Genomic DNA, 20,958 nt, shown 5'->3' with positions numbered 1-20,958 from the left:
TTTTCAGTTTGACAATACTTCGGTGATTATTTTAAAGAAATTCATTATACCTAAATAAGAGTTTGGTTAGGCTGGTCATCGAAACAATTCAAAAATAAATTCAAATGTCATTGAACTCTACCTTCTTATCTTTAAAACTGAAAAATTCGAAATATACATTCTTCATATCTTAAAATAACATATTTTACATTCCATTTTCATCGTTATTACAAATATTTGTTAAATTATCACCAGACCCAGAAACTAGCAATTAAGCACAGACTAGTAAAACACAGTAACACACTGTTTACATCCATTAATAATATAGCTTCGGGCTTATCTTGCCGACAAAGGATATGGTAGATGAAACGAAAACATTGTCAGATCACACTGTAATCCATCGCTGTTTGTACGTGAACGCTATGAAATGTTTTTAATTTTTTGATTTCGATCAAAGGAAAAGGAATTTGCTCCCTCTTGTAGTTCCTTTTTTTTTTTTTTTTATTGGTAATAGGGAAGCGCTTGACCACAATCTCACCTGATGTTAAGCTGAGATGTGGTCTAAGATGGAACGCGCTTCCCTAGAAGGTACCTGTTCACTCTACGCTTGAAGACCCCCATATTGTACTCGTCGGGGAACACAGACTCAGGAAGCATGTTCCAGTCCCTCGCGGTTCGGATAAAGAATTTCCTAAAGAATCATCCGTACAAAAAAATAATATGACATAATTTAAAGGAAATTTTATGTAGAAAAATTTCCTAGAAGTAACCGTAGTACTAAACCGTATATAACTCAAAAGTCGGATTTGAATGAAACTTTACAATAATAAATGTTATCAGGTTACCTATCTTAATCTCGAATTTTAATATTCCGAATATCATAATCCAGAAAACGTTTGGACATTTTTTCATAACCCCGAATTTTAAAATTTCGAAGTTTTGTTTGCCATATAATCGCAACTCCGAATTTCATTTGCCCATTTCTTTATTTGTACGACGTTTTACAATCCAGACGAATGAATTCCAGACATACGAAATCTAAATGCACAAAATCCAGATGACCGTAATCCATATGCACGAAAGCCAGATTTTTAAAACACAAATTTTTGAAATACAGTTAATTGATATCCAGACAAACAATGTCCAGATTTTTGAAATTCAAATAAACGATATCCAGCAAAACGTTTTCCTTCCAGGGGGACGCAGCACGAACCTAACCTAACCTTCTGAATAGATTTTAACACTTTAACCTTTCTGTAATGGGCAAGTAAAACAATAGCGAGTCGGTTCTGGCACTCGCCGGCCGCTGCCGCGGCACGCTCGCTTCGCTCGCTCGGCTCGTGCATGGGGGGTCACAGTTCAAACCTAACCTAACCTACTGAGTCGAATTTGATACTTAAACCTTTCTGTAATGGGCAAGTAAAACAATAGCGAGTCGGTTCTGGCACTCGCCGGCCGCTGCCGCGGCACGCTCGCTTCGCTCGCTCGGCTCGTGCATGGGGGGTCACAGTTCAAACCTAACCTAACCTACTGAGTCGAATTTGATACTTAAACCTTTCTGTAATAGGCAAGTAAAACAATAGCGAGTCAGTTCTAGCGTGGGGGTCGTAGTTCAAACCTAACCTACTGAGTCGACTTTGACACTAAAACCGGTCTGTAATGGACAAGTAAAACAATAAATTTACTTACTGACAATGTTTATTTTCAGTCGATAGTAATAGTATAATCACGATTGTATGGAAATCAAATAAAAAGATTATGAAAATCTGGCAATAGTTTATCTGTTATACGATTATATGGGAACCAAATAAAAAGATTATGAAAATTTGGCAATAGTTTATTTGGAAAATGGTACGATGGGAAACAAAAAAAAGTATTCTGAGAATCTGGTATATTGAGATCTGGATTATGAGAATACGGGAAACAAAAAAATACTTTTTAAAAATCTGGTTTTGGTGCATCTGGAAATTGATTCATCTGGGAAATTAAAAAAGGAATTTTAAAAATTTGTCATTCATTACATCTGTCTTTTAAAAGTTCTAACAACCGTTTTCGGGGTTTTAAGATTCGGGTAATAGAAATTCGAGTTTTTAATAGGTTACCATGTTATCATCATGAGCTATAGAAATATTTTGCCCGCTGGTTCATCCGGTGAAACCGCGCGGCACAGCTAGTCTTAATATATATAAATCTCGTGTCACAATGTTTGTCCTCAATGGACTCCTAAACCACTTAACCGATTATAATAAAATTCGCACACCATGTGCAGTTCGATCCAACTTGAGAGATAGGATAGTTTAAACATGTAGGTACCACGGGCGAAGCCGGGGCGGACCGCTAGTATATTATAAATCTTTAGTAAGCTGATATTAGGCTCTTGCCAAAATGTAATAGTTTTGTTCTGAGTTCTCACCTACACAAGATTATGTGAACAATTGGCAACCTTTGTTCATAAATAATGATGAATAATCCCGTAATCCTATTAGGTAATAATGAATCAAATATTCAAGATAATATACCTACATAACTCCCTTTTGAAGTAGGTTATACATGATAATGAGCATATTATATTATGGAATACTAGGTTTCCGCCCACGGCTTCGCCCGCGCAGTCAAAGAAAAACCCGCATAGTTCCCGTTCCCGTAGGATTTCCGGAATTGCGTCATTTTCCCGGGATAAAAAGTAGCCTATGTCCTTTCTCAGGTATCAAAATATCTCCATACCAAATTTCATGAAAATTGGTTCAGTAGTTTAGGCGTGATTGAGCAACAGACAGACAGAGTTACTTCCGCATTTATAATATTAAGTATGGATGTTGTAAGTTTTCAGAATTTTTGCTAAAATTACAATCAAATTTCTCATAATAACTAAAAATTATAAACACAAAACGAACATTCGTCTATTAAACTATTTAAATACTACATAAAAGGCACATTATTTTACTCCAACAAACTACGAATTATCGTCACAACACATCATTAAATAATTAGCCAATTACGTTCTTTCATACGTAAATAGTCCATAATTGATATATAGTAAGGGACAAATTGGTGTAAGTGGCGGCCACAAAGCTGTTATAGGCACGGATAAGTTTTGAATCGATTAACAACATTTCCTACCAATAACTTTGTACGTGGTTCGGTAATTGTCGGATATTAGTACCTACAGAATTTGCGAACGTGACGTTGTACTTTATTTTTAACAGAGTTTATTAAATTTCAATTTTGAACCCTACTGTTCAAGTAAAAAGGTCATTTAGATGGTTTAGACCTGTGAAAGGTTTTGAAACAACAAGTCTAAGTACTATAAATTATAACTTTTAATATTTTTTTAAACGTACATCTTATATTGATAAGATTTTGCTAAAACCATTATAAGTAATTCTTTTAAAAAATAATACCTGGAACAACAAAATATACTGTACTTTGTACATACTTGCATCTATTTGTCTTTCTCTGTGTTTATTGTAAATCTTGTGTGTGTGCAATAAAGAATTATCTATCTATCTATCTAAATATTACAAAAGTTCGTATACATATTTGCTTGTATATGGTATAGGTAGCCCATATATATGTCGTGGTCATATCGTAGATTTGATCATTTCATGATATGAGTGGCCATTTCACGAAATGGTCGCATTTCATGAAATGGCCAACATGGTTTGGTCAGATCGTTAAATCGTCAACGTTTCACGATATGGTCATCCACATTTGGCCAGATCGTATAAAATATATAAAGTCCATAAAACATTAAAAAATTCTGAATATTTTTAGAACTTGTTTATTGTCATATAAGTTAGTGCCACGGCAGTGGCTGGCGAATGCCAGAAGCGAATGGTTTTTGCAATAGAAAACATTTAGGTTAGGTTAGGTTAGACTTTAATAAAGAACGCACGAGCCGAGCGAGCAAAGCGAGCGTGCCGCGGTAGCGGCCGGCGAGTGCCAGAAGCGAATCGCTTTTTAAAAAAGGAACAATTATAATAACATAGGATATATAAATATATTTATGTAAACGATTTTAGACGCATTTTTTCCTCAATATAAGATATCCGCATTTTCCATAGTACTCGAACCTCTTCGTCGTAAATTATTTGCTATGACTTTCTTCATATTGTAATAAAATGAACTATGAAGTTTTAAACTGCGAATAATTAAATTTTCGCCAGCGCGGCGGCCGCCATCTTATCACATAAACACAGCGCTTGCAGCGCCTCTACCAATAATTAATGTAACTATTTTACGATATGATCAAATAATTTTAATCATTTCATGAAAAAACCGCGTGTTTAGTGGGCCATATCGAGAAACGATTTCTTATCATTGATCTGCCCAAACCACATCATGATGTGGCCAATAGACATTCGAGCATTTCATGAAATGCGACCATTTCACGAAATGATCGATCATATCATGAAATGAGCAAATCTACGATATGACCACGACATATATAAATAGGTCGAGATAAGTGCATTTTAACATAACTGATACCTAACCTTTCACTAAAGTTGAAAACAAAATGTATTAAAATTTAATCCTTTTACGATATGTGTTATTCAAACTACGTTTTCAATGAATAAAAGTGCAATAAAGAAATGTCTATCTAACTCCAGCAAATGCAAGGATTTACCTAAGAAAACTTTAATATGTCACAAAGCTGTCTGTCTGTCACAAAAGAAATCTCGCATAATGCGAAAGAAGAATTTATACTGGCTTATGAGATTTCTATCTTGGATCTAGATATTTATACAAATACTAGCTTTTCGCCCGCGTCTTCGCCCGCATTTTCAAAGGAAAACCCCCATAGTTCCCGTTCCCGTGGGATTTCCGGGATAAAACCTATCCTGTGTTAATCCAAGTTACCCTCTATATATGTGTCCTAAATTTCATTGTAATCGGTTCAGTAGTATTTGAGTGAAAGAGTAACAAACACACACATACACATCCTCACAAACTTTCGCATTTGTAATATTAGTAGGATAGGATTTATATGTATCAATAAGTATATTCGTTTCACTATCGTTTTTATTAGATCACGTTAATGCAGGAAAAACTTCATACTTGACAAAAGCGTCATTTCGATATTGGGTTATATTGTGTTATCAGAAATATCTGGAATTACTGAAGGCCTTATACTTCCAATTGTATTCGTATATTTAGCGATAATCAACCTTGTCTATATTTGTTTATGGTGTATTTTCGTTCGTACAATGTGTGTGGAATTAAGGAAAATTCTTTACTATACTCTCTTTTATAAACGTGGAAGTATGTTTAGGATGGATGTTTGTTACTCTTTCATTCAAAAATAGCTGACCGGATCTTTAATCATCACAATTGCTTCTTTCTGCAATTGTACTACCACAAGTATGGACATTTTTTTTAATCCACACTAATATTATAAATGCGAAAGTAACTCTGTCTGTCTGTCTGTTACTGAATCACGCCTAAACTACTGAACCAATTTGCATGAAATTTGGTATAGAGATATTTTGATACCCGAGAAAGGACATAGGATATGTTTTATCCCGGAAATCCCACGGGAACGGGAGTTCCCGTTCCCGTGGGATTTCCCGCATAGTTATGCGGGTTTTTCTTTGAATGCGCGGGCGATGCCGCGGGTAGAAAGCTAGTTTATAATAAGGTACCTTACAGCTAGTTCTACAATCTTCAAAATCTATACTACTATCATTAAGCTGAAGAGTTTGTTTGCTTGAACGCGCTTATCTCAGGAACAACGGCTCCGATTTGAAAACTTATTTCACTGTTATATAGTCCATTTATTGAGGAAGGCTATAATATATTATCATCACGATACGACCAATAGGAACGGAGCAATGCATGAAAAACCATGGGACAAAGCTTGTTAATAGATAATTAGATACGGCAAATATATTATTAAAACTATATATTTCTATTTGTAATATTTTCAGAATGCAAATGAGATAATCGACTCTATGCATAATTCGTTATTCCATTATTCATTCCATTACCTTAATTTTCACTATATACAATGTTATAGGGCTGATAGAAAAGAAAAATAACTAAACATTTTATCACTTATAATACCACAAGAGCTTCAAAATTATCGGGTATTTTCCGATAGGTTCGTTGCAAACAAATGAAGGAGTCAAGTTTTTAGTCAAGGTTAAAAAATCACGAGCGCGAAGCGCGAGTGATTTTTCCTGAAAAACTTGACGACTTTATTTGTTTGCAGGGAACCTTGAGGGAAATGCCAGATAATTTTGAAGCTCGTGTGGTATTCGGGAGATTATTTTTCCGTCCCAAATGTCGGCCAATAATTTCACAATTGAATTGAAGTTTGACGTCAACGACCAGAGAAAATTTTCGAAAAATTATCAGTATAATACCATGTAGGTTGTACCACGTGACGTCGAATGGTGCAATTCTATTGGTCGATATTTGGGTCGGAAAAATAATCACTAATAAAACGAAATTAAATAACATAAGGCTTCGGTGACGTAAACCAATAACATTTTATCCTATGAAAAAGCTACGCTAAAGAAGTTTTAACCTCAAAAATATTCCACATGGGATCAAACGAAATAGCATAGGCCCATTATTACACACAATCTTAATAATTGTTAAAACAATCTCTCAGGTACTTAACCCTAAATATTTCTAGAGCATCAAGAGAATTAATCCATTTGTGGTAGAAATGTTTCAGTTTCTCGAATAATTTCCTAGGATACACACAAAAAGTTATAATCAGCGTAATGACATCGCGAGCGAAGTAGGGTCAGCTAATTTGGTTTCATTCAATGAGATTCAATTACCCCTTTTGTGATGAAATTCGCGTATTTTCGAGTACGTTTTGGGTTATTTGGATATGTTGAGAATGTTGGTCGTTTTACGGTAAATATTGTAGTATGAGTTTCCTATTTATGACTGTGCAGATACTATAATAGTTAAATATTACCATTTCATAATATTATGTTAAGAAGATTTTTGAAGTGAAGCTTCTTTATCGGGGTTGGAAGAAAATTTAGTGTAACATTTTTTCGTTACGCGTGACATTTTTCCGTTACGCGCCATCTTTTTCTTATCCCTACCAAGAGTGATTCGACGTATTTCTGTAAAGTTGCATATAGCAAATTATTTTTTGAAAAATAAGGTCATAAAGAAGTTTCCCTTCTTACGTATGTACACTAGTATACGCCCACATTTTTTCCAATTTTTTGTATCGACTTACCTATTTATAATCTTCTTAATGCATGTATTTACTTAATATTATAACGTTTCTTTCTTTTCAGTTGTTAATAGTCATTTCAAAGCATTTTATTTTAGACGATACAGTAACAACTAACTTCGTAAGCTACAGTATTAATTCCAAAATATCGAAGCTCCTAATCCAAGAATTTTATATCACTACATGTAAAACAAGACCACCTCCTTGGTAGAGTGATTGACGCGTAAGCGTAGCACCGAGGGGTCCTGGGTTCGATTCCCGGTGGAGACGAAGAAAAAAATGTCTCGGTCTGGTTAGGACACAGAAGGCTGATCACCTACTTGTCCCTAAAGAAAATCGATCAGTGAAACAGATGCATAACGCATCTGCCCCTTACCACTAGGGGACATGGGACTTCACATAAAATGTAAAATTCACCTTCAAATGTAAAACAACCTTCAACATACACAACTAGAATTACGCCTAGTTATTACAACCTAATTACTTGCATAAATCCAATTAAAAGTTGAAAGCAAATTGTGGCCTAGTAAAAAATGTCCGCCATTACATGTAATTACACTAATTACAAGGTCACAAAGACCCATAAAGGGCCCGTAATGTTATCTGCAAGGCCACTGGGGTAATTAATTTGTATTCTTATAGTTGATAAGTTGGGTCGTAAAACTATTATTACAGAGGGGACCTTTCAATGTATGTACAGAGAACTCGCAGTTAATCGGGAATAAAGTATATTTACTATATTCTATGTTACTAAAGTTCTAATGGTAACAATATTTAAAATCGATCCATTGTGTTCTTACAGACGAACGGCAAGTCTGCGGTTGAACTACTGCCGTCGACGTGCCGATGACTGCCGTCAATATGTGGCGAGGGCTGAAGTAGCCTTTGCCGTTCACAACTTACCGTTCGTCTGTTAGAACTCTTACCTTTACGTAAATAAAGGTAGTAAATATCGAAGAGTCAAAAGTTTTACATTTGACATCTGCCAACCTAGGGCCAGCTGCAGCGTGGTGGATTATGATTTGCACTCTCATGGTAGAGCCACAGTGAGATCGTATATATGGGCTGATAATGATGATAATGAGTACATAATTTTCATTTTCATTTTCATTTCACTCTCACTCTTACTCTCACTCTCACCATCACTCTCACTCTCACTCTCACCATCACTCTCACTCTCACCATCACTCTCACTCTCACAATCATTCTCATTCTCATTTTCATTTCAAATAAAACTCAGAGTAGACAATAGACATAGTTGGCATTAGAATATAATGCTTTGCTTTAATTAAAGAAAGAGAGAATATGAAAGAGCGGATAAACCAATTTGTATGAAATTTACCACAAAGAAAGTTATGTAGATACTAAAAACAATTAAATTTGCAAATTGATATCCAACATTGTACTTGTACGATAATAATAATTATTATGGAATTGAATACAGCCAATCGATGACGTAATACTAGTCAAGTTAAATAATACCTCATTGCTATACATTTTAATGAAACCCACAATTCGATCTCTATTGTGGTTTGTTACATGCCTCATCATTATCTGAATCAGTATTTAATTTAATTGTAATATTTTGTAATTATTACTCAATTGGTTTAATATTATGGCAAATCATTTTCTGGTTATGTCGATTCAATTTATAGAGATAGTGTAAAAACGTAATTTTATAGAGATCTCATAATAAACAAAGCATGCTATTTGGAATATAAAGAAGATACTTACATACTTTAAGATTACGAAAGAGAGACAAAAGATAAGATATTATAATATAAGAGCCTGAAAAAGTATTTTATAAGTAATTTAATATGCAAAGAGAGAGTGTGTTGTAAAATATTTCAATTATTTTAAAAATTACCAACAATGAAATGAATGAAATGAAATGAAACAATATATGCATCGTAAATGAAGTTGAAACACATTGTCCTTCAAACCCAATATTCAGACTACATTATAAAGCATAAAACACAATAAAAATGTATTTAAATCTCAGATTTCTAAACTAGACAGTGATTGAACACCCTTGTGCCTCAGAGGGAAGCTGTCGCACTGATCTCTGCTTGTGACTGATCTTACCCATAGGAACGTGGTACGTGTCCTTTTTGTTTGTAGATTTGTTAGTAATAACCTACATAAATGTATACAAGGGGTCACTGGAAGGAGTGATTTTATGTAAATTGAGTTAGAACTGAAGATGTATTTTTTATATCGTTTCGTATTATTACTTCTTACTTGATATTATATTAATGAAATAACATAAAAAATATTTCTATAACAACAGCAAAAAAAAATATCTTTAAAAGTTACCGTCTATGTCCTATGACATTCTTATTATATTATAGTTAGCCACCCCTTATTTTGTAGCGATTTGGCACATTGTGAACATTAATAAAGAAAATGCATGTTTCAGAAATACCAATAATTCTCCTAGACTTGTAGGTATTATAAAGCCGATTACAATTAATTTTGACTCTACAATAAGTTCATACTTTATTTATTAGTAACAGTTGACCATTAATAAAATAAAAACAATGAAAAAAAAAAACACATGTGAACGTAATATTTGTTACCTTTTACACAAAAACTAAGCATCACATTCATGAGACACAGTAAGGTGAAAAATAAAACAAGAAATAATATTTAAATGTCCCATTTATTTCATTTTCATTCCCAATCAAACCATTTCATTCTATTGGTCCAAACATATACATTCCTCAAATTGTCTTTTTAATTTTAACTAGTATTTACATTTTTACATTAGCAAATTATTTAACGATAAAGCGTTTCATATACACATTATTAAATATCATATTGATTTAAATGTGGTACTTAAAATTTTAATCTATATACATATTTTCTGATATTAATTATTTACAATTTCAAATACATAAGATATCTATAGGTATATATTTAATTTCTATGTCTTAAAATGCATAGTTAAATATGGTGAAGCTATTATAAAATGAAGAATAGTATTGTAACAGTAATTGTTCTTATGTTTCTTTTAAAAATTTTTGATTTACGTTTCTTCATTTATTCAATTCCTTATGGATGATTTATACATATTTTGATTTCTTATTAAACTAAAATGAATCAATCAATATTATATACTCTTATATCTGATATATTATATGCATAATATATTTTTGGTGATTTTTTCATTGAACTTGCGTTTTTGCCAGTTTAACTACTGTTTTGGATAAAGTGAACCATAATTATTTTAAAGACAAAAATACAAAAACAAAATAATTAATGGTCAATAATTTTTAACCAGTGTACGTGTAATTATAACTTAAATAATATTGTGATGATTTAAATTTTAAACGTACTTCTTACAGAAGTCTAGTTGAAATAACGTTTCAATATGATATAAAATATTAACACAGCAAAATCGACATTGCTAAATTTGAATAATAAATTCCTGCATTGTCACTCTATCCAAAACTTTAACAATTTATCGTGATCAATTTTAAAAATGTATTTTAAGCACCAATATCGAAATCGAATAACAAATAAAAGTAAATTGATATCATTTCCAACAATAAAATTGTTTTTTTTTTAAACTTAATATCATTAGAAATTTAATCTTTATATCTATAAATTATTTAACGTCGCTAAATAATTTACTCAATTGTAATCTTAAACAATAATTTTCGTTACAATTAGGAACATTTATATAAAATTTTGAGTATCATTTACTAAGGTATATTAAAACAATAAGGCCTATATAATATTAAAGTGAAACTTTTATTACATCGTCTCAAACTTTTTGGTCTGTGTAGCGCATGTCGCGTGTATCGCGGCTGCCGAGTAGGTATACCTACTCGGCAGCCGACCGACACGCGACATGCGCTACACAAAGCAGTGTTCGGAACCGTTCGAACAGTTTCACTTTTACCGTGGTTTCATAAAACCACACAAGTTTTTATTATGTAAGTATTAAAAAAGGCTTAGTTTATATTGTATAAATAGGTATGGTAATCGAGATTTTGCAATACCCTAAATTCCATGAAATGCTTAACAAAGATGAAGATAAAACGTACGTACTTAACTTGATATTCGAAAATTTCTTGCACAACGTAAAATGACTACCTCATTTTAGACAATTAGAATAAAACATTTATTTCAAACAACACACTCATTATTTTAAGGTATTGCATTACCTCATCAACGCGCTACTTTACAAAAGATTCTGTTGAAGTAATGTTGAACTGCATTACTAAAAACATTTCATAAAATGTTCATTACATTCATACCTGGGTGGCATTATCACTCGTCAGAAACGCATTAAGCTCACATGAATTCCGTTTTCTCGGCTTCTGTGCTGTCCTGCCCAAACTTACACCAACAATATTCGCAGCATGCAAGCTTCTTTCTTTAGAGTTGATGATGACTGTGTCATTTTCTAACGATATTTTCAAAGGTCTGTCCCTTGTTATTTGAGACATTAGCAGCTGGTTGTGTATATTTGGGGAACTGACGCTACTTCTTGGAATGGTTGCATGAGGTGTCCCCGGCGCGGGTGATGGAGCGGGTTCTAAGTCATCTGCCTCGTAATTCATTTTGTTAACTGGTCCTAAGTCCATCTCGCTTTTGTTCAGGCTGTAGTAATTCCCGCTGTGCCCAAAGATCTTCATATTAAAGTTATCATAGTATGGTAACACGCCGTTCAATGTGGATAGAACTTGGGGACGTATATCATTCTCTGGGTAGGATATTCTTGGTCGCCTTGGTAGTGTGACGTAGCCTTTTGGGCTAAGGAATATATTGGCTGATTGTAGCCGGCTGTATAGCGCTGGGCTGATGCCGATGACGTCATAGTTTGGTGATTTAGGACTGTTGGGGTCTATCGTTCTGTCTGGTCCGGGAGACACTTGATTGGTGGAGCGGAGAGGGATTGACAGAAGGTCTGGTGGATACGCCTGAGGGTCTTTAGTCAGACGATCTATTAGCAACTCTGTAGACATGTTCGGTTGGTCTGATGCTTGACGGTGGCTTTCCTCGTTCGCTGTAAATGAAACAGAAGTTAGTTATCAAGTTTAAAAATATTTGAACGTATTATCATTGATGAACGTATTTCAATAATAAATAATGCTATGATATTTCGGAGGCTTATGGGTGAAGTGAATCGCTATAATAGGAAGACGATATTTTGTTCTCCGATATAATTGTATAATCAAATAATGTAAATGAATATCTTTAAAAATATCCTATTTAAACCGATTAAAATGTAAAACGTTCAAACAAGTTACCCTGACTTCCGAGCTAGTTAACTAATGTCTCGCAAGAATCTTTCTTCCCTTTAATAGTTATTATTACATTTTCAATCATTTTTTATTCGTGTTATGAAAATAATTCCTTTAATATAATTCCAATAACGATAAACTATTTGGACAAATCGTCATAGTTTAGTTTATTCAAAACAATTTGTACAAATGTCTAAAAAAATTGCGACGCAAAAAACCGATATAAAAACTAATAGTTTCAGTTGAAATTGTTATTACAGCTAAAAATTTAATAAAAATAGAATTCCAATGATACAGATATTGAAGCTAAAACGACGTATTCGTAAATGAGTTTTGAAAGCGTAAAAAAGAGAATTCTTTCAAATTAAAAAATAATACATACAATTTAGATGCAGACCTTGTGATACAAATTACCTAAAAATAATAATCAAGGCCAGCTAAATTGGCAAACTTGATCGAATTTTACATAGTTTGTGTTAAGCAAAACTAATGTATTGTACTATAGTTTACAGTTTACACTGATGCAGTGTGTTATTTTTAAATAAAAATCAAAATAGTACGCTATATTTATTATTTAGGAATATTGGATATGCTTAGCAGTTTAACAAAATTTTGTTATAATTTGGTCAGTTCTATTGATCTTCGATGAACGGGAAATCAAAATTAAAATATAAATCCACTGTTTTTAGGACATTTTCTATCGTTTTAGATGGTTCTACGCCACAGCTCATATCTATACTAATATCACAGTATTACAATATTATTTCCTATGTAATACTGTGCTAATATTAAAAAGCTGAAGAGCTTGTTTGTTTGTCATCACGCTAAGACCAACAGGAGCGGAGCACAGCTAGTTCCAAATATTCTCTCTAGAGAGAAGTATTTTTTATTAGAGTTTTAAATCCCTCTACAACAATGTAAAGCATTTCAAAACCTAAAATGTCTATTGTCCAATAGAAGAACAATTTTTACAGAGAAAACGTCGTAAATTTATAGCTACATAACTGCATTTGTAACTTCAATCAGGTTTCACTACAAAGGAATGTAAACCTTATTACATTTTATGGAGAAAGGCACGACATTCATTGAAAATAGTTATTTTGTAAGGATATAGCGTAATTATGATTTAACGATGTTATTTGCTTGCAGGTAGACTACATTGTTCGATTTATTTCTTTTGCTATAAGGGATTTGTAGTTTTCGTGTTGCTTTCTGATGGTTTGTGGAAGTTATTATTATCTACTAGCGGTCCACCCTGGCTTTACCTGTGGTACATTTTAACATTTTCTCTCCGTAAGAACCATTCTCGTACTTCAAGGAATATTATCTATCTATACCTGTGATCTATACCAATATTATAAAGAGGAAAGGTTTGTATGTATGGTTTTCACGCATAAACTACTGCACCGATTTTGATGAAATTTGGCACAGATAATTTTTAGGTCCTGAGAAAGAACCTACCACTACCTTTATTGCGAAATGTGTACCACGGGCGAAACCGGGGTGGACCGCTAGTTTTCGATATTTTACTTCCTTATCATAAAACTTCGATCGTCAAAGATGCATATAAAAAAACAAAAAAATACCGTTCAAAAAATTACGACCAAAATATAACTTACTGAAGCAATCTGAACTTATATCCATTACCAAATTTCATTATAAAAATCGCCTTTTTAAAAAGAGTTTTAATATTTTTCTATTACGAGAAAGTTTGAAAGAAAAATGTATTTTTAGAAACGTGTAATTTTGTGTTTAAAATATAATTTATATGGTTTTGGGTTTTCTAATTGATGATAATTGAGCGTTGGTGTTATTACGTTATAAACGCATGCTATTATTACTAAATGGACACACATTTAAACTTTTTTGAAGTAAAAACAGATATCGTAGTAGTAAAGTAGTGAAACAATAGGGTTTTTACGTTAAATTTCACTGGGTTTATTTGTGTGAGTTAATAGGACCCTAATTTCTCGTTCTTTCTTTCGATATTTAGAAATAAGTAGAGTATGCAGAAGGAACATAATTTGTTTCTGTTAATCAGTAATGCAATTTCTTTGTTTTTGGTAAAAAATTATTAATATAGGCTCTTTGACCGGTATGTTTACAGGCAATAATGACTTGTTGAGTCTTATTAATTTATTAGGTATAATTAGACTACATAATATAGTGATTAATGCGTAAACTTGAGTATGGAAGACTGAAAAAACTAATTGGTTTGGGAAAGAAGACTAATGATAACCTGATTGTACCGGAAAAAATGTAATCAATGAATCAGATAATGACATCCATCCGCCCCATACAAGGAAACGCAATGGTTCATTCAATATATTTATTGAATAAATAATAGTATTAATTGAATAAATATATAGTTGTATTGAATTGTTTCTTTAATTTTTAAAGTTATTTAGACAACTTAGATCTACAACTGTATTAGAAGCCATTTTTCTTTTGTTTTCATTTGATAAGAAGCCTTGAGTATATTTTGATGTAATTTATTGACTCTTTTGTCCCATCATAAGTCGGTTTAAACTAAAAACTTAAATACACATGGCCAAAAATTTACTTTTTATAAGGAATCTGCCTCAATATTTGCAATAACAAAACCATATTTGCGTTACATTGATCCACCATCAAAGCGACATTTAGCAGCCAATTAAGAAAAGCAGCAATGTAAAGTAAAAGACTGCCTTCATTAGCAAGTTGTTTGCGTATTAACTATATTGATCCAATTAAGCATCAACCATTCGCCTGTCAAAATCAATCCAACATGCAAGTAGGGAATTATTAATTGATCAAATATTACACAGAACGATAATCAAGCCTGTATTTGATTGGGTTTACTTGAAATATTAATTATGTCTTAAAATTGTAATATAATATGTATATTATTATACATGTATAATATAAACATCAGTCATATACAAAGACACACCTACGAGTAAGCTACACAAGTAACAAATATTAATTTTATTTATTTTCTCTAATTAAAACACGATAGTATATAAGGGCTTAGTAAATAATTCAACACAATTTGCATTTTTTTAAATTTTGCGATAAACTTTTGTGCTATTTTCCGAAGTGCTTGTAATTTATTATTAATAGTAGGTACATGATGAGTAAATTGTACGAATTTTATTCACATAGTTACAGTGTTTTATTTCTTTATCATTTAAATAACTTTATAAGTTTCCTTAGCAAGTCCGTAACGTTTAGGATCTTTTTATATACCTTTTCTATATATACCTACCTAATTTGTAAGAGCCAGCGCGCACGAGCAACTTTGTCTCCGCAACTATTTTGTCTCTCCCATCAATTTGTATTGGGAGTTGCGTCGCTACGTGCGCGCACTTTCATACTAGTCCATGGGTGGGAGAGACAAAATAGTTGCGGAGACAAAGTTGCTCGTGCGCGCTGGCTCTAAATTACCTATCTCAAATTAGGTGAATGTGATGTTTAGTGAATTGAATTTCATCGACCAATTCACTTAAATTTTGTGTATCTAATATTGATATGACGATTATAATATTATATTAGTGTTGATAAAAACTCCTCATTAATTGAATATTACGCTATTCTGTGTAATTCTTCCTTTTTGTGTATTTTTTTTTCGACTAATGAACGATCTGAATTTGTTGAACTTTAAAATACGTTTCCAATTCAATTGTGTTTTTTTTAATTATTTTACGTTTAATATAGACATTCGATTCAGAAGCTCTATGTAGAGAATAAAAAGTGATAATATGTGAGATTATATTGCAAGCTGTCTGTCTTTGAAATGGGTTTTTGCAAAAATTACATTCCAAATTCCAATTATTAATTTAAATTTAAAAAAAGCATCTCTCAACAAAGGCTCAAATATTTTTACTCAGTAAAATATCTTAACTAAACTTCAGATATTATACTGTAAGTAGTTTTTCTCGAAACTTCATCACGGTGTAATCGTGGCGCGTAGAATAATGGGAAAAACTTCGCCTAGCAGAAATTGTGACGAGCGAATATAAAATTGTATTATCTGCATTGAGGTAACGCTGAAAAAGGTGAATTCTGAACATAGTTTTAAGTTCTAGAACTTTAATAACATTTGTTTGGGGATTTTGAGGCGTGACGCGAGGTTTATGAGACGAATAATAATTGTGTTCTTGGAAATATATTTGTAAATCTACTAATTTATGTGCAGAGATGTATTTATTTTGATTAAACATTAGTTGCTATGTACTTAAAATGATGTACAGAGAAACACTATTTTTATTATCAATGCAATTCAATTCAATTAGTAATCTATTGAAAACTCTTAAAAACAAAAACTAGGCATAAAATATACATCACCTAAAATTGTATCGCTGTCAAGCAGTGTCTTATTTAATTCCGACATTTCTGTCGCCTGACTCGTCATTGTTGCATCGTATTTCTTGTTTGATTTACAGGCGCCTTCACTCTTCACTAATTTCTCAGGTTCAGAGCTCACAGATCCCTCAATAAGAGCATCACCATTTGAAGAACGAGTATCTGTTTTTATCAGTCTTTTTAATTCACTTTTCTGTGCCGTCAAATGACACACAAATAGGATACCCCCAAATATTATTACTATCGCAGTTAAACACCCGACCATAATTGCAAATGTATCAGTGTCCATTCCTGCAATAGTCCCAGCTCCACTGTATTTAGATAGAACTAGTGTTAAAGTCTTCTCATCTAAACCACCCGGGTTCTCCGCCACACACGTGTAATTCCCTCTATCACTATATCTAGCATGAAGTATTGTCAAATTCACCCATCGTATGAGATCAAGAGTATTTTCAGTAACGATGTATCTTATTTCACCAAACGATCGCAACTCAATAGTTTTCCCATTGAATCTCCACACAACTTCCGGGGTAGGATTACCGACGACTTTACAAATCAAAGTCACGTTTTCGTCATAACTTTTGAATGTTGAGTCTGGCAGAGGTTCTAATATGGTAGGCCGACAGGCAAAGTTCGATGAGTCTAATTCGTTCCAAAGTTTGGAACGAATGGAGGCAGGCTCCGCACACGATGTCGGCGGAGTGTATAAATTGTGACTTATCACCCAATCCCTGAACGTTTGTAAATTGCAATCGCATCGCCAGGGATTGTTATGTAAGTCCAAGCCGGATAAGTTCCTTAATGCCATCAAAGTTTCGGGCTTCATGTGACTCAGATTGTTGCCGTCGATTCTGATGATCTTTAACTGCGGTAAGTTGACAAATGCTTTTGTGCCTATCCGGATTATTCTATTATTGCTCACTTCGACTTTCTGCAAGAACCTCAAGTTTCGGAACAGACCGTCTTCCAATTTGTCGATGAAGTTATGGCTTAAGTTTATCAATCTCAGTTTCTCTGTGCCTTTAAATGTGTCGGGATGTAGGTAACGTATTTTATTTTTTGACAAATCTAGTTCTATCATTATGGCTAGAGTAACGAATGCTGCTTTATTTACAACTTCTAAGCTACACTCTCGTAAGAAAAGTTTCTTTAGATTACTTAGGCCTACTCGTTTGAACGCTTCTTGGTGGAGTTGTTGTAAATTGTTATTGGAAAGATCTAGAATCTGTATGTCGCTGCTAAGGTTAGCAGGTACGACTTTAAGGCTTGAGTTTGAGCAAATGGCAGCTTTGTTGCCAGACTGCCACCTACAGTCGCAAGGACGCTGGCATTCAGTCGTGAAGTCAGTGATGGACATTGAAATAGTGATCGATATTAGGGATAATCTTAGCCATGTTTTCCAACATTTGTCAGCCATTTTGCTATAATGTTGGTCATTTCTTCGTGTTGATGCATTCCTGATGAATGTCCGTTCTTGGAAGCATATGTGATCTGTAACAAAAATAAATAAATTTTAGTAATTCTATTTATTTCTTTTAATAGTCGTATTGAGAGACATTTATTTATTCAGCCTCAAAATCACTATAATTTATTTCCGCTCAAATATATTTTAAATTAATAAATTAAAACGAGATTTTCAACCAGTGAGCATTCAAGTATTTAAAACGAGTAAGTTAATAATAAATCGCTTTTTATAACTATATCTCTTTTACAGTTTGCATTTTCATAAAATACACGATAATTATAGTTTAATACAGTTTAACATAAAATATTTCTCAACTACGCCAGAATTTTGTCCCTGTATAGTATAATAAGGAAACTAAAACACCAGTATTCCGTTGGGAAAGGATCATCCAGGTAAGTGGTTTGAAAATGTTAACATAACATAATGTAATATTATTTAAATATGAAAGCAGGTATTTTATAATGTTATAAAATAGTTTTAGGATATATTTTATATTCGTCTCCATTGATACTGCTTTCCAAATCAGTCGTAAATGTTAAAAATATGTTTTGACGATTCACAGGTGTCTTTACAAGAAGTCTAATTGAATAAATAAATGGTTGAGTTTATATTATTCGGAAATGGGTAACTTTTTTTTGGAATTTCATTTTAATTATCCATCTATGAACGTTTAATTTGAGTCATATTTTGTATGAGCATACAAAATATTAAAGTAATTTTGTCTCTACTGCAGGGAGAGCTGATCTCATGTGAGGGATTACGACATAATCCAGTTCATCCTTTGCAGATGTCACATGTCCCCGAAAATGTTGGTTCATGGAAATCCGTATTTTTTATAATTTAACATTAATATGTATAATAATATAAACAAATCATGTTCTTTCTAGAAACGAGGTATAATCAAAAAATTATGTATTTTATCCATATTTTAAATCCGTCGAAATTCTTATAATGAGACAAATCTTAAGAAACGAAGCAAAAATCAAGATTGCTTTCTTCATTGAAATGTGACTTGTGGCTTTGAAATGGTATCTTCAATCAACAATTGCAAGTATGTAAGCTCCGATACCTACACGTGAAACTAGAACCTGGGTAGACATTTTTTTTTTTTCAATTTTTGATTTAATGTAATTTCTGTGTAGGTTTCATCATCATGACTTCAATAATTACATAGATATCAAACTCACCTAATATGTATTAAGATATTTTCATAACAAAGAGTCACAGCTCGAAACTCTCCTATGGAAAACATGTTTTTGTAAATTTAATTCAAGTCTCACTTCCTCATTCATAATAATAATTAAACTGGTTTATAGATAGATACATCATACACACCTAGCAGTATAAATTCAATAAGCGTGCAATAATGAGGTATTCCAATTCGAGTTCCAAACTAGTTACCCATAAGAATAAAATCCCAAGTCCCGCTATTTCCGAGAATATTTTTCAGAACAAACCTCGTTTTCGGAGGATTTCGCGTGACATTCATTGAAATATTTATAACGCAATAACAGGGAATGTGATAACGTGTTTATTTTTTAGCAACTGACAGAATTAAAAAGGACATATTGTATTGTTTCTCTTGTGAATAGTCGTTTGGATATTACATTCTTGAATAGGGATTGAAGGCAATAATCATTACCTTATTCCATTGTTTATTTACAAATAGCTTTTCGCCCGCAGCTTCACCTGCGTGGTCAAAGGAAACTCCGCATATTTCCCGTTCTCTTGGGATTTTTAGAATAATACTATTGTGTTATGTGTTAATACAAGTTCAAAATCCAATTTGGCACACACAAAGAGGGTTCTTACTTTGTTCCAAATTTCAGAAAAATCGATTGAGCAGTTATTCTTGTATTAAGATAAAAATAACATAAATAAAGGCTAACAACAATAAAAAACACCTCGATTTATTTAGTTCAGCACCACCTCCATATTTATTTGTTATAAGTCTTACAATAGGTAAGGTTCAATGACCTATGAATAAATATCAAGGCGTCGCGTGGTACGACCGCATGAATATATTTGTCATAAAACACCATTCTTTTATGGTTCAGAGAAGATATAAAGTGCTAAACGATCGTAAAGGATTTATATATTTGTATATGAACTTTAATATTTTTATTTTATTTTTTCAGGAATAGAAAAAATTTGATCCGGAGGCGGGATTCGAACCCGCATCTTTTCGCCATACCGGAGCGACGCCTGAACACTCGGCCACCCGTGATCCCGCGAAAGCAATCGAATTTATTTTACTCTTTCGGTTTTATGTATCTAAATGATGTGTAGGAAGGAAAAGATGTTTTTTTGTAATCTTTAAAAAAATATTTATAAAGCATTTGAATGCTATGAAACTAAACATAAACTGGAATATATTTTGTAATGTAAATAAATAAATAAATAAATAAATCATTTATTTGCAAGTAAACATGGTATACATAGGTGTTAAGAATAAGATACATTATTTCAGCATGTTTAGCCGTTATTCAACGGCATGCAAATACATGTATCATAATGGATCTCTTTAACAATCAATTTTTATTTTTACAACATTAGAATTCTTTGTAATGTTAAAGTTTAAATAATAGAACTTCGTCAAATGATGCACAAATAAGTTTTCTATTTTGCATTTCTAAGATGGTATTATTAAAAGCCCTTTTGTTGTTTTATTTTAACCTCTATTTTATTATATAATAAAGTTCTTTATTAAG

The 20,958-nt window shown here is 32.6% G+C and overlaps 1 protein-coding gene across 2 annotated transcripts in view; it reads right to left on the bottom strand.

Moving 5' to 3' along the window:
- Positions 1 to 11,048: 11,048 nt before the first annotated feature.
- Positions 11,049 to 20,958, bottom strand: part of LOC149477055 (uncharacterized) — a 306,353-nt gene continuing 296,443 nt past the window's right edge. For both annotated transcript variants that reach the window (XM_089711381.1, XM_089711380.1), the window contains 2 exons: positions 16,765 to 18,273; positions 11,049 to 12,200 (listed from right to left, as the gene is read on the bottom strand). In XM_089711381.1, the coding sequence (XP_089567507.1) occupies positions 11,443 to 12,200; positions 16,765 to 18,199 (2,193 nt within the window). In that variant the 5' untranslated portion in view covers positions 18,200 to 18,273 and the 3' untranslated portion in view covers positions 11,049 to 11,442. The remainder of the gene's footprint in view (positions 12,201 to 16,764; positions 18,274 to 20,958) is intronic.

The sequence above is a fragment of the Colias philodice genome, chromosome 26 (genome assembly GCF_061535455.1).
Source record: "Colias philodice isolate Cphi_HAF_F1 chromosome 26, ilColPhil1 Martin Lab GWU primary, whole genome shotgun sequence".
Taxonomy (NCBI): domain Eukaryota; kingdom Metazoa; phylum Arthropoda; class Insecta; order Lepidoptera; family Pieridae; genus Colias; species Colias philodice.
This window is presented reverse-complemented; position numbering and strand designations above follow the sequence as displayed.